At 41.4% G+C, this 12,608-nt stretch overlaps 1 protein-coding gene across 4 annotated transcripts; it reads right to left on the reverse strand.

The window, feature by feature from the left end:
* Positions 1 to 1,752: 1,752 nt before the first annotated feature.
* Positions 1,753 to 9,522, reverse strand: serbp1a (SERPINE1 mRNA binding protein 1a). 4 transcript variants are annotated; one of them, XM_022213812.2, is made up of 9 exons: positions 9,149 to 9,522; positions 7,512 to 7,695; positions 6,336 to 6,476; positions 6,128 to 6,196; positions 4,995 to 5,069; positions 4,640 to 4,811; positions 3,996 to 4,040; positions 3,696 to 3,875; positions 1,753 to 3,118 (listed from the first exon to the last, which is right to left on the reverse strand). In XM_022213812.2, the coding sequence occupies exons 1-9, from the start codon at positions 9,396 to 9,398 to the stop codon at positions 3,062 to 3,064; spliced, it is 1,173 nt and encodes a 390-aa protein (XP_022069504.1). In that variant the 5' UTR covers positions 9,399 to 9,522; the 3' UTR covers positions 1,753 to 3,061. The 4 variants fall into 4 exon arrangements, with proteins under 4 accessions (XP_022069504.1, XP_022069502.1, XP_022069505.1 ...); XM_022213810.2 differs by having other exon boundaries at positions 6,128 to 6,199; positions 9,149 to 9,521; XM_022213813.2 differs by having other exon boundaries at positions 4,640 to 4,808; positions 9,149 to 9,520.
* Positions 9,523 to 12,608: the final 3,086 nt, after the last annotated feature.

Here is a 12,608-nt window from a genome sequence, read left to right on the forward strand (position 1 = left end):
TCCTTTTATTAGACATTGTCATGCAAAAGTTAGATTTCCCTTTAATGATGTTCAAATCTTTGTTGAGTGTTTAGTTGATGTTGATTTCTAAATGTTTTTTGACACTCGGCCCCAAAGATTAAAACCTTCTACGGCTCACAAACTGCAACAATTCACACATTATCAACTATCTTTCTGACTAAACTAAGATGAAAGTGAAGAACTGCCTGATTCCTGCGTCATGAATGTAAATCTTTTTTGTTTTTATGATAGTAAACAGAATATATTTGGGTTTGACATTTTATAAACCAAAACAAGAAATTAATTACTGGAGAAAACAATCAACAGATTAATGGACAAAGAAAATGTGTTTTCCAACATATATGGCTGAATAATTCCAACATTACAAGATACATACAATATAAATTCAGTTTTATTTATATAATGCCAATTACAGGTCAAATTGTCTCAAGACGCTCTATTTTTATTTTTTGTGTCATATTTAAAACATGACAAGTAAGAAATTTAAACCTCTTGACTAATTCAATTTATTTGTTTTATTAGAGACTAATCGACAAAATAACTTTCTCCACTAAAACTAATAAACATGAGGTCAAATAGAAGAAACAGTTTTAAATCCTGCAGTCCCACAATGACAAGAATAAAGTTTGTCAACAAAAACTAAATCTGCTGCTGGATTCCATTAAAATCCTAATAAATGATAATAAAGTGTGATACTAAAGGTTTGTGGTGCTAAAAATCTCAAAGTAAAGATATCAAGTTGAACATCTGGATGGAGGCTGATAAAAGTTGACCTCCCTTCATTTCTCTGGGCGGTGTGTGCATTATACCTTATATCTGTATACAACTTAAAATTAGCCTAGATGTATATATTTGGAAAAAAATAATACCGATAGAGATTTGCTAGAAGTTATATGTGATCCAACTGAAAATGATCAATTCTGCTCGCTCCCAGCTATGCTGTTTTTTTCTGTATCACTTCTTCTGTCAATGGTGGAGGGCAAGATAAAGCTAATATATAAAGATGTCCTCGTGTACACTGTTTTTTTCCATGGATTTTATGGATGGTGGTTAAAGACCTGCTCTTCTAGTCAACGCTGTAAAAAGTCACTCCATCCACACCTTCAACACCTCTTCATGACAACTTGTTCTGCCTCTGACCTCGTAGAAACTCGAGAAAACTCGTCGAGACTCGGATTTTCGGAAAGCTCATCGGGCAGGGGAAGGTGTGGTGGGTTTGGGTTAGGGTTAGTCATCAAGAACTCAGATTAACAATCTTTACAGTTGCGGTGAGAAGAAAAGCGTCTGGCTCACAAAACATCCAGACTTGAGGAAGGCGGAACAAAAAAAATCACATTAAGTTCCATTCTGTTAGCCAAGAACAGAAATCTGAGGCTGCAGTGGAAACAGACTCGACTAAACTGTACAAACGAAAACTGGAAAATGCAGCCGAATCTGGTCAATCAGGATGTCGCAAGAGATTGTTCATCTGCACAAGCGTTGTCTGAAATTTTTTTCCTCATTTCTACGCATCTAAAAGAGTAATGTCAGAAAAGTACAGAAGAGGACATATCAGCTAGTTTGGGAGAACCAGAACTTAATCACACATTTACAAAACTGTTTTAATAAAAACCTCAGGTGGGATGTTACCGTTTGACGTACTCACCTTTAAGGACAACTTTCATCAGATGCCATGTATGACGAGATATTTTGCCGACGGAGGCCCCAAAAAAGGTGACAATGCAAAAAAAAATGTATCGACCACCTTTATTTACCGACAGAGGTCTCTAATAGCAGGGCTGGAATTCACACATTTGTAGAGCACTCCAGTTGTTCCACACAATGGACAACTGTATTTCTTTCAGAGCAATTATGCAGTGGCGCCACTGTGGAAGCTACAGGGCAAGTCAACAGTGGAGGATAAGATCAGCACAGAACAGACTGCAGAAACAAACTGAAGCTGGGCTGAGTTTACATCTGTGGAACGATGCTGAGTGGAGTGTGTAAACAGTCGGAGAGGGTCGACAGCCGCATCTCAACTGCGTAAAAACACTTCCTCTCCTTATCATTGTAAAGTAAAAAGAAAGGCATTAATTGACTTTCACATGGCCAGTGATCAACGATGAAATGGGCAAAGAGGAAGATGCACTGGATGGTGAACAGCACCCCAAATACAAATAAAATCAGAACGCATGGAATAACTGTCAGCTTCAAATCAATCCGCCCGACGAATGTCTCGGGATCAAATTTAACTGAGTAGTCGCCATTGTGTTCCTCCAAAATGACCTAATGTTATTCCTTTAGAACAGTTCAGTACAAAAGAACCTCGAATTCAGAATTGGGTGCCATTTCATCAATGCATTCAAATGTAGGCAGCCTCTCTTGATCAAAGACGCAAAGGTGTGTCCCGTTTGCACCATGTGAAATACAGTCTCTGAAAGAATTTATGAAAATAGTTAAGATTTACAGGCCGAAGATCATACAAGAATAGATCTCCTGTATAAAATATAAAACAATACCCCAGTGCTAAAGAACAAAACTCCAGAAATCTCAATGAGTGAAGCTGTAACTTCATCAGAAATACCTGCTGTGGCAGAGCTTATGAGCTTGGGTTGGAGCTCCACAATGCCTATTTTTAAAGCAAGCAAGCGATGGCACACACCACGCTAAAGATACTCTTATGCTTACATTTCAAAATGCATATTTTCAAGCAGCAATTACAAAAATTTATCAATGGACAATGCATAACCTCTGAAAAAAATACTGTATGAAAACATCCCTGCTACTTTGTTTCCAAGTACAAAACCTCTACCAATAAGTTGCTCCAGAGTAGCAAGAAGTCCTTTTCTTTTTTTTTTTTGTTGTTTTTTTTTGTTAATTTCTGTTTTTTTTCCATCTTCATTTTGTTTTTATTGGGTAAAACTCAGTCCTCACATTGAGTGTCATAGTTAATGACAGTCTTCTCCATCATTTCACTTTGCTGAAGGATCCAGGAACATGCAAGCCTCGTAGTGGAGGTGCTCAGGAGGCTCCTGTAGGCCTGAGGATTAGCAGCCGGGGCTTAAGCCAGGGCTGGGAAGGCCTCCGGGTCGTCCACGTTGGGCACAGACGCAGATGACTGGAGGGAAAGTGAACAAAAAGGAGGCATTAGAACACTAAAACCTCTGAAGACGTGCGACAGAAATGTAAAAGTAACTAATCGACAAAATGGAGCATTTGGAAAATGACTTAGAAGGACTCTGGATTACTGTCCTCTGAACTGCACCCTTACTGAACTTCAGGCAGTGCAAATGGCATTACAGTGAGACACACACACTAAAAACCTCAAACTTGTTTGCCATTTGTTTTTAATCTATGTTAAAGTTTATCGTCTTGCCCTAAAACACCACGTTAAATTCTTCATGAGAAAGCTGATGTGGCAGTTAAACGGTTTCTAATTCTATTGAAATAAAACTACTGGTAACCTTTAAAGCCCTTTAAGTGGAATAACTTAAAACAACCTAAAGTGCAGCAACATACTGCAGGACTGTTACTCTATAACTTAAGTACAAAGCCATATCTCTGCATATGAAAGGTGAACGTAGCCCTTCTTTATTCTACTTTTGCATTTCTTACTATGCATCATTCATATCTAGCTGCTTTCACGTGAATTTCTTCAGTCAAGGATCAACAGTTTCCATTCCAAGATTATGTACCTTGTCGGTCCTTCCTCCACGAACTGGCCGAGTGGTTTCACCGCCACCGCGGCCGCGTCCTCCCCGGCCGCCACGTGGTCCGCCACGCCCACGGCCTGGACGGCCCAGGTCTCCGAAGTTGATCTCCAGCTGGGACGTGATGTCATTAGCTGGCTTCCGGAAGTGATGCTCATCATCACCCTAAAGGATGAAAACGGAGGGTAAAAAACAGCGCGTCTCATTTTGTATTCATGCTTGCAGCCTGTTTTCTTAAATGTTTAGAGTACAGACATTGTACAGTACAACCAACAGGAAGTTTACCTTTGGCTCTTCGGTCTCAGGGTCAATCAGTTCACCTTTCTTATCCTGTGTGGGAGAGGACAAAAACAACATAACATTTAAGATAACAGAGCAAAACCATATTTGTACCAACCAATATAGATCTTTTCAACTTAAACTATTGTTTGGGTTGAGTCTAAGCAAACAGGTGACCTGCTTCAACCACCACGTTGAGTGAAAATGCAGAATGGTGACACTAAAGTACACACAAGCTTCACTGCTGCCTGTGGTTTGAGTGTTGCCTGTGATGTGCAGCCATCAACAACCTTTCACACTTTCACTGAGCGAGTAATTCAGACAGTGACACTCATTAAGCCCAACCACACTGTTATTCACAGGAAACTGATGCAACACTTGCTAGAGTTTGCCTGAGCTCTGTGGAGGAAGTAAGTCTTGCAGAATTTCATATTAAAAACTCAAAACACAGGGTTTTCCTCAATAGGGAGACTGTATTAATGTGCTACTTAGCTCCTCTTATTACTAATATTATATTGATTTGAAAATAAAAATCTGGTCTTATTGGAGTCACATAAAACTCAGTAAGGTCCTCAGGTAGGTATAGACGCAAAAATTCATTCTAACATTTAGTTTTTTCCCCAGAGAACAAAGCTCTAGTTTTGACTCACCTCTGCCTTTGACTTGTGCAGCACAAATCCTTTGTTCCAATCAGCGCCCTCGTTGGCCTTGCGGATGTTGAATTCCACCTTGGCCCGGTCCTTGTCCTGCATGGCCTTCCATTCATCCAGAGTCATCTCCTTGGGGCCTTCCTCCTTTACCTCCTCGACCTCATTCTCCCTTCAACAAGCACAAAGACACAGATGAGTATAAGCAGCTTTAACTATCGCTGTCTTTCAGTGTAACAAGCTTTGATATGAATAACCTATGAAATGTAAAACTAAAGATATGAATCTTGTTACAGCAAACAAAACATGTACACATTTCATTTCGGCCAGTTAATATTAAGACAAAATAAGAACTTACTTGTTCTCAGAGTCAGCAGGTGGATGTTCCTCTCCTTCAGGGTTCTCTTCAGTGACGTTTGATTGGTCAAGCTCACTGTTAGGAAGAAGCAAAAGTCACAATCAGATGTCACCATTTACCAAGATTTAAGCTGGCATTCAGAGCAGTGGAACCGTTTCCTACTTTTCTTCCCCCACTTTGTATTTATTGATTCCTTTAAGTACAGTTTGTTGCAGTTTATATTCTCAGCTATGGAAATACTATTTAATATCGTGGACTGCAGCTAGCATTCAAGTTGCAACAATGTTTTGCTACAGACCAAAAACTGAATAAAATGATTAAGTCAACACCTTTTAGATAGTCAGCATTGAATTTACTGCAGGGTTGTAGCTGAGTGTATTTTGGCTTCTTTTCACACTTTTATTTGGCACAATTCTGAAAAGGCTGCACAATTGTGACCAAAATGATAATCACGATTATTTTTGATCAATACTGAGATCACAATTGATAATTGATTTGGTGGAGCAAAATATTTTCATTGATCTTTCACATTTAAATAAAGAAAGCAATACCTTCACTTTCACGTGGCGCTACATCCCTGCTACTGTACAATATTTTTTTGCTTCAACACTTAAAAAAGGTTATTTGCCTGAATTTGGTGCAAAGATAAGCTTCTAGACTCCCCACTTAATTATTGCAGTGCCCGCTCCTCAGTGAGTGACCAAAAACTAAAATAAATTGAAATAAAGGTGTTCTAATATGAGATTAGCAATTTTATCTACAAAAGCTGCTTTCTACGAGAAGAGTATGCACGTTAATGATCATTAATAAAGTCAATTATTCTCATTTAATAGTCAGAAGCCAAAATTGAGATCAAAATTTTGCGATTAGTGCAGCTCTAATTCTGAATTTGATTTGTTAAATGAGCAGAATCAGAATTACTAAAATCGCCCAAGATCTATCTCTCCCTTAAGTCACTAAGAAGGAACTAGTTTCCAGCAAACAAAAAAAACACAACTCAAGTGTTCTCTAAATAGAAAAGAAAACAAATGTCATGGAACTTCTGCAAGATTTAAACTAGAACGTGCAAAGGTGTTCTTTAGCTCCCCAAACTACCATCAACTTTCTTGTATGCTGCACACGCAAGAACTTACTTGAGTTCATCCTTGACGGTTCCCCAGTTGTGAGAGCCGCTTCCGCCACGCTTCTCTTCGCCTTTCAGACTACTGAAACAACATTTGCTTTAGCCAGGATCGTAGCACATGCACTGCATCACAGCATCCACAAGGTCTCAAAAAAAGACCTCGTGTAAACAAAGAATGCATCGTGGAAGCACAACCAAAGAAATGAAGAAGTACTTACGATCTGTCGCTGCCGCTGTGTCTGTCAAATTCACGTTTTCCTCGGGAGTCAAAGCCGTCGCTGCGACCCATGCCGCGTCCTCTGCCTCCACGGCCTCCCCTGCCGCCGCCACGACCTCTCATTGGCCTGTCACCGATGGGCCTAAGAGATGGATGAAGAACAACGGTCAAATCAAAGTCAGTGCACAGTTTCTTACATTCTGAAGCAGGAAAGTAAGGCTGGCCAAGGTGCAAGCTCGATTTTGTCAACTTCAGCTTATTTTAGTCTCGTATACTTCTCAAATGCGTCAAAGAACAAAGTGATTGCAGCTTTTAACCAGCTTTAAATCAACATGATTCCATTTGCTGGCCACATGGGGGCAGCAGAAACACATGCAGCGAGATTGTTGCAACTGTTTTCCAACCCACTCCCGCCAAATGCTTGTTAATTGTTGGGATTTTCTCATTAATGTTTTAAGATCTTGAACTTACTATGTGACGTGCCATAAGATAACTTCCAACTGATACTACATATTTAAAACTGAACAGAACATACCATGAAAGTCCAACAGCGCCTCCCTTTCAGCTCTGGTTTGGGTCTCTACAAGCCTCCGAGGCAAATATCTGGCCTGTCAGTTGCTGAATGCCTTCATGTTCAGCAGCTAGTTGCTATCTGTGTATGCTGTTTAATGTCAGGTTATATCACGTACAGTGGATTTTTAGAGCTTTTTCTCTAAAAACAGTCATCTGCTGCATTCAAAAATGACTGCAAACGGTTAGAGTAAAGCCAAACAGTAACGCTGTGAGCTAGACAGCATTCTTTAGTAACATTAAGTTAGTAAAAAAAAAAACCAAAGCTGATTGTAGCTGCAGATTCAGATTAAAAAAAAAATCTTTAAGTTCATCACTACAAGTTTCTGCTTAACATTAAACAAATATTGATTATAGCTGCTTTAAAGTTAGTCTACACCTGATGTTAGTGTTGTATTGTTTTATATGTGTCTCTAGCAGTTTGGGCAAAACTTGTAATCCTTATCATTGTAAACAACGCCTTGAACAGTTGCTGTCCCACCCCAAGAGGAAAAATGCAGCATGTGGAGGCAGAAAACTCCCTGTTAAAAGGTACAGCAGCAGTGGATTCCCACTTGTTTTCTCACATGTTCACACTTAAATTACTTGGACTGGAAATTAAACTCACTTCTCCACTGAGAATTCGCCACTCTCAGGCTTGTCGCCAGCTTCACCAGCAGGCCTCTCGAAGCGCCGGGGTGGCCGCCTGTCCACAGGCCGTCTGTCTGTGGGGGGGCGTCCTTCTCCCTGGTTGCCTTGGGGTCTGGAGCCGTCGCCCTCCGGCTTCCGGCCCATTCTCCTCATGCCAGCACCTAGGATTGACCACAACAGGAGGATTAGATGACCAGTAGCACTGACAGATCAGGACCCACTGCTGAGTCCCAGAAAAGAGGGAGAAGAGGTGATTGTTCAGTTTAAATGGAGCAAATAATTGCAATTAATGTGCAAAGATGAGGGCAGCTGGTACATTTATTAAATAATCTGTCAGAGCTTTTGTCTGAATGCAATCTTATGATTATAGGAGAGTACTAGAGCAGAGAAAAATATCAGCCATTAGTGGCTCAAACTCAGAAGTTTGCACTCAGTCCCTTTACTTATTGGGATCAGGTAAATTATGGGATTGCGCCACAGTTGAAACTAAAACCCTGCACAGTGTTTAAACTTACAGGGCACATGGTGGACTCTTACTGGCGCAGTGTGACACAACAGGTCCCACCCATTTGCAAAGTCACCAGCTACCAAAATAGACATCGTCCACTACACAGCAGCAGCTGGGCCACCACAGTCAGCGCACCTGTCTCATCTCCTCTCCAGCAAACAGATATGAGCCCACTTGGCAGCCTGACATGAAGATAACGGCCAAGTAGCTGCCTGAGAGTAGGTATCATCTCAGTTTATACCAGACACTGGCTGCTCCACTTCTTCATTTGATATATTTAAGTTCGTGCAAACATGCTGTAAAATCTATATAGTCTGGGGCAGGTTTTACAGGTTACTGGGCATATTCCAAAACATGCACAGACATATTTGCATAGACAACGAGTTGAAAAAAACAGAACAGGGAAGGTGAAAGCGCTGGCGCACGTCGATCACAGTGTGTATTGTGCGCCAATAGGAAGCGGCAGTGTGGAGGCTGCGCTTTAACACGCCCCACACTGCAACCACGAGGTTCATCACCACGAGAGCTGTGCTGCTACTAATTTCTGCAAACAAATCCACCGGCGTGTTCACCGCCATCAGACCAGCGTGCTCCTTTCACACTAATCTAATCAACGTGCACGTGTTAAAGTCAGAACCCTCGACTCCACTCGAGGGTTCCGAATTTATTTGAGAATATTTTAAAGGAGCATTCATAGTTAATTTCCTACGGTTAATTCTGGGTAAAACGGGCAAGAAGAGTTTTCACTGTGATACACGGGGCTAGATTTAAACACGTGAATTCAGGGGACTTTCTCCGCTCAGCCAGGCTTTCAGGATCTGCCTGTTCAACAAGGCCCATGGAGGGGGCAGGTCAAAACAAGTCGGCCTGCGAACGGTTTATCGCCACAAAGCTAAAGCCCCCTAAATACCACTGCAATACACGTGTGTAAAATGTCATTGTTTGGCCGAATGACATACCATTGGGGCACAAAAGCAGCCATGCGGACCTCATGTCACGGGGCTTACGGATCGCTGCTAGCTAGTAACAAGCCACTTAGCCTGTTAGCTTGAATTTGAGTTGCTGCTGGACACCAGGAGACCTAAAAATGCAGAAATAATATTTACCATCTTTCTTGAGAGGTACGGGTGCCTGGGTCTCTTCCTTCTTGTCGGCCAGCGGGGTCTTTCTGTCTTTCTGGGACTCCTTTTTCGGCTGCTTGGCAGCCTGGGCTGCAGTCTTGGCGGCACCAGAACTCTCCTTCTTCTTCACTTCAGCCTGCTTCAGCAGCTCAAACGGATCCGACTCGTCGTCAAATAATTGGTCGAACCGATTGGTTACGGCACAGCCAAAACCTTCTTGCATGTGTCCGGGCATGATGGCGCCCCTTCAGCAGGATTTTCCTCCGATTCTACGAGGCTTGGTGCGAACACTTCGCTAGATGAAGCCACAAGATGGCTGGGAAAGGACCTTCTTCTCTTCCGGCGCGATAGACATCCGGGACCTCTGAGTTTGCGCGGGGTGGGGTGTGTAGTTTTTTCCAGAAGAGACCGGCATTGAAGTCGGGTACACATAGACCGATAAAAACTGCATTACCCACAATGCTAGAGTGGGCTGGCTTTGCGAGTGTCTGCAACGCAAAGCATGGGTGCCCTCATTTACACTTTGTGCTAATGTTTTGATTCTTCAGAAAGACCTGCTCCGTCTATGAAACTATTTTTACATTTCTGTGTCAGTTTTCAAACTAGAAAATACTCAAATTATTCGGTAAAACTTATTTCATGCCGCCATTTTACCTTTACAGACCCCAAAAAGTAGATAGCAGGTGCTTCTGTTAATAGAGCTAACCGATAAGGTGTGAGTAAAGCACATCTTCGGTTAACTTAATTAAAAAGTGACAACTCCTCCGCTGACAGACTGTGGGCAGCGTCTCAGTCTGCCTCAGAACAAGAGTTCACTCTGCCCCAGTCCCCTTTTAAACCCTGTACGGACTCCAGGTGTAAGCATTTCACAATTGCATTCAGACATGCTGCTATCACCACCTGATCCAGAGCAGATGTGGTCTATATTTTTGACTAGATTTCCATTTTCCCATCTGTGTCCTCATATAAATCTTCATGTTGGAACTGTGGAAGATTTTCACATTAAAAGTAGCAGTTTGTTGTCAAACGTCACATTTTACTAGTTTAAAGTCAGATTATGTGTTTTTTCACGTTCTTTCTTTACTGAATCATTCTATTTATTTATTCATTCGGTATTTATCTAAAATATCTCCAAATTTGGACATCTGCATTGCGAAATCCCCTGTACTAAGTTTGTTGAACTTTTGTTGCTTCTCTCTCTTCCTTTGTTTGTATGGGCATCTGTCTCTGTGAACATGAAGGGAAAAGTCATCGGCAAAATCAGCATTATATTCGCATTTACAGACAATCAAAATCTAAAAAAAAAAAAAAAGATAAACAACATACTACTGTCATGTTCTAAAAGACTTTTGGAAAATAGAAATGCTCAGTGATTTTAATGCAACATTCACACAGCATGTTATATTTATATTTCATGGTAATTCTGTAAAAGACACTTGTTTGAATTGATCATTGGTGGTATTTTGGGGGTTGTGGCTGCTGGTGTTTGACACTTTATGGACAGTTAAAGCCCGACAGCTGAGAGGCTTGCTAGAAACAGACTTTCCCAATTCAGGTCTATTGGCCAGTACCTTCGACAATTTTAAGAAAAAAATAAAGATATACATGTGTTTAGTGGCTTTTGGTTGCTTTTAATGTCCTGAAGAGTTTAGTATCCTCAATGTGTATTTATGTCCATCAAAAAAATCTGAAATGTATTTGTTTGGTTGCTTTTGGTTGTCTTAATTTAGTACAGAAGTATTATCTATTTTATTTTGGAATTTGATCCTATAAGTTGTCTTATTTTACCTTCATCCATCCATCCATTCTCTATACACCTCTATATCCTCACTAGGATCGCGGGGAGTGCTGGAGCCTATCCCCGCTGACTCGGGCGAAGGCTGGGGACACCCTGGACAGGTCGCCAGTCTGTCACAGGGCTACATATACAGACAAACAAGCACACTCACATTCACACCTACGGGCAATTTAGAGTAACCAATTAACCTCAGCATATTCTTGGACTGTGGGAGGAAGCCGGAGTACCCGAAGAAAACCCACGCATGCACAGGGAGAACATGCAAACTCCATGCAGAAAGATCCCAGGCCCACCCCGGGATTTGAACCAGGGATGTTCTTGCTGCAAAGCGAGAGTGCTAACTACTACCCCAATGTGCAGCCCTTATTTTACCTTCATTTTTAAAAATTATTTTATGTTTATTTTATTTTGTTTTACAAAGTGATTTTACAAGTCTGTATCATGTCTTACTGCCTGCATATATTAGTGGTTTTGAAACATCTATCAGTGCTTTGGGTAACTTAAGTTGCTTAAAGAGGTACTATACCTTAAAAAAATAGGGTAAGATAAACTTCCCTCTCTGGGGAAAATTCACATTTAATTATTCATTCATAGGTCATCTCTACATTGTTTGGTGTAAATATTCCATGTTTGCCACCAACACAAACAGGACTAAAAGCTTTACATTTTGCATGTGCCTTCAGGAGTCTGCAATACTTAGTGTTTTCATGTGAAGCTGCACAATTTTGTTATTACATTCAGCTTAAGCTGTTTTTAAATTCTGCCCAGCCTCTCAAGTTAAAGTCTGCAGAGTTTTAGGTTGTTGTCGTTTTTTGTCTGGAATGATTCTGAAGGTCAGAATGTGAGATAGCGAGAGCTTAAGATTTATGATCCAGAGATTAACACCAGAAAATGAAAGCAAACAAAACACAAAAGTTGTCTGAGTCCCTTCAGGTATCATAAAGGAAGAAAGATAAAACACTGAAATCGATAAATGCATCTTTCTCCCAAGGAAACCCACTGTTTTATCAAAACACTTCATTAAAAGCTGAATTTTCACCTTTAACACGTGGACGTTTGCCCTCAAAGTAAAGACGGTTTACAGCATAAAACGGTTAAAATCACTCATTTGTTTTCTGATCGTGTGGCTGCTGAGCTTGTCCAGCCTCCAGGATGATGTCTCCTGCACTGACCGCCCCTCCCGCACACAGTTTCTGAAGCGCACCCATCAAATTCTGCTCGTCTCCAAAAATGACGTCTCCGGTCACCAAAGCGATGATAGAGTCCTACGCGCTCATGGTTATGGTCATGGGCACGTTTTTCGTGTATTTCTGTGGGATGGTTTGGGCTTTTTGCAACCCGAAACTGAGCGGAATAGAGGAAGAGGAGGAGTGCGGGACTGGGACACGAACAGAACAGGACATCTGCTGGGTTTGCGCACCAAATCCTCCAGTGCGTAATTTCGGCTGTGCGCATCTGGCTGCGCCTCCGTACAGCGCAGAGGGGCTCACACAGACCACTTATGTCAACTTTTGGGACGATACTGACAGTCTGCTGTCTGACTGCACTGCGTTTTGTCGTGAGGATCGTGGGATTAACAACCAGATTGGAGAAAGTCTTTCCTGGACCGCATAAACTGGAAACATACACTGGATTTCCATATATTTG

This window comes from Acanthochromis polyacanthus, chromosome 4, assembly GCF_021347895.1.
Source record: "Acanthochromis polyacanthus isolate Apoly-LR-REF ecotype Palm Island chromosome 4, KAUST_Apoly_ChrSc, whole genome shotgun sequence".
NCBI classification, from domain to species: Eukaryota; Metazoa; Chordata; class Actinopteri; family Pomacentridae; genus Acanthochromis; species Acanthochromis polyacanthus.

Coding starts and splice junctions, on each gene's coding strand:
- serbp1a (XM_022213810.2), bottom strand. CDS start 9,398: ATGCCCGGACACATGCAAGAAGGTTTTGGCTGTGCCGTAACCAATCGG. Junction 6,200..6,335: donor CACAGCGGCAGCGACAGATC/GTAAGTACTTCT, acceptor ATGTTGTTTCAG/TAGTCTGAAAGGCGAAGAGA. Junction 4,812..4,994: donor CCTGCTGACTCTGAGAACAA/GTAAGTTCTTAT, acceptor TTGTGCTTGTTG/AAGGGAGAATGAGGTCGAGG.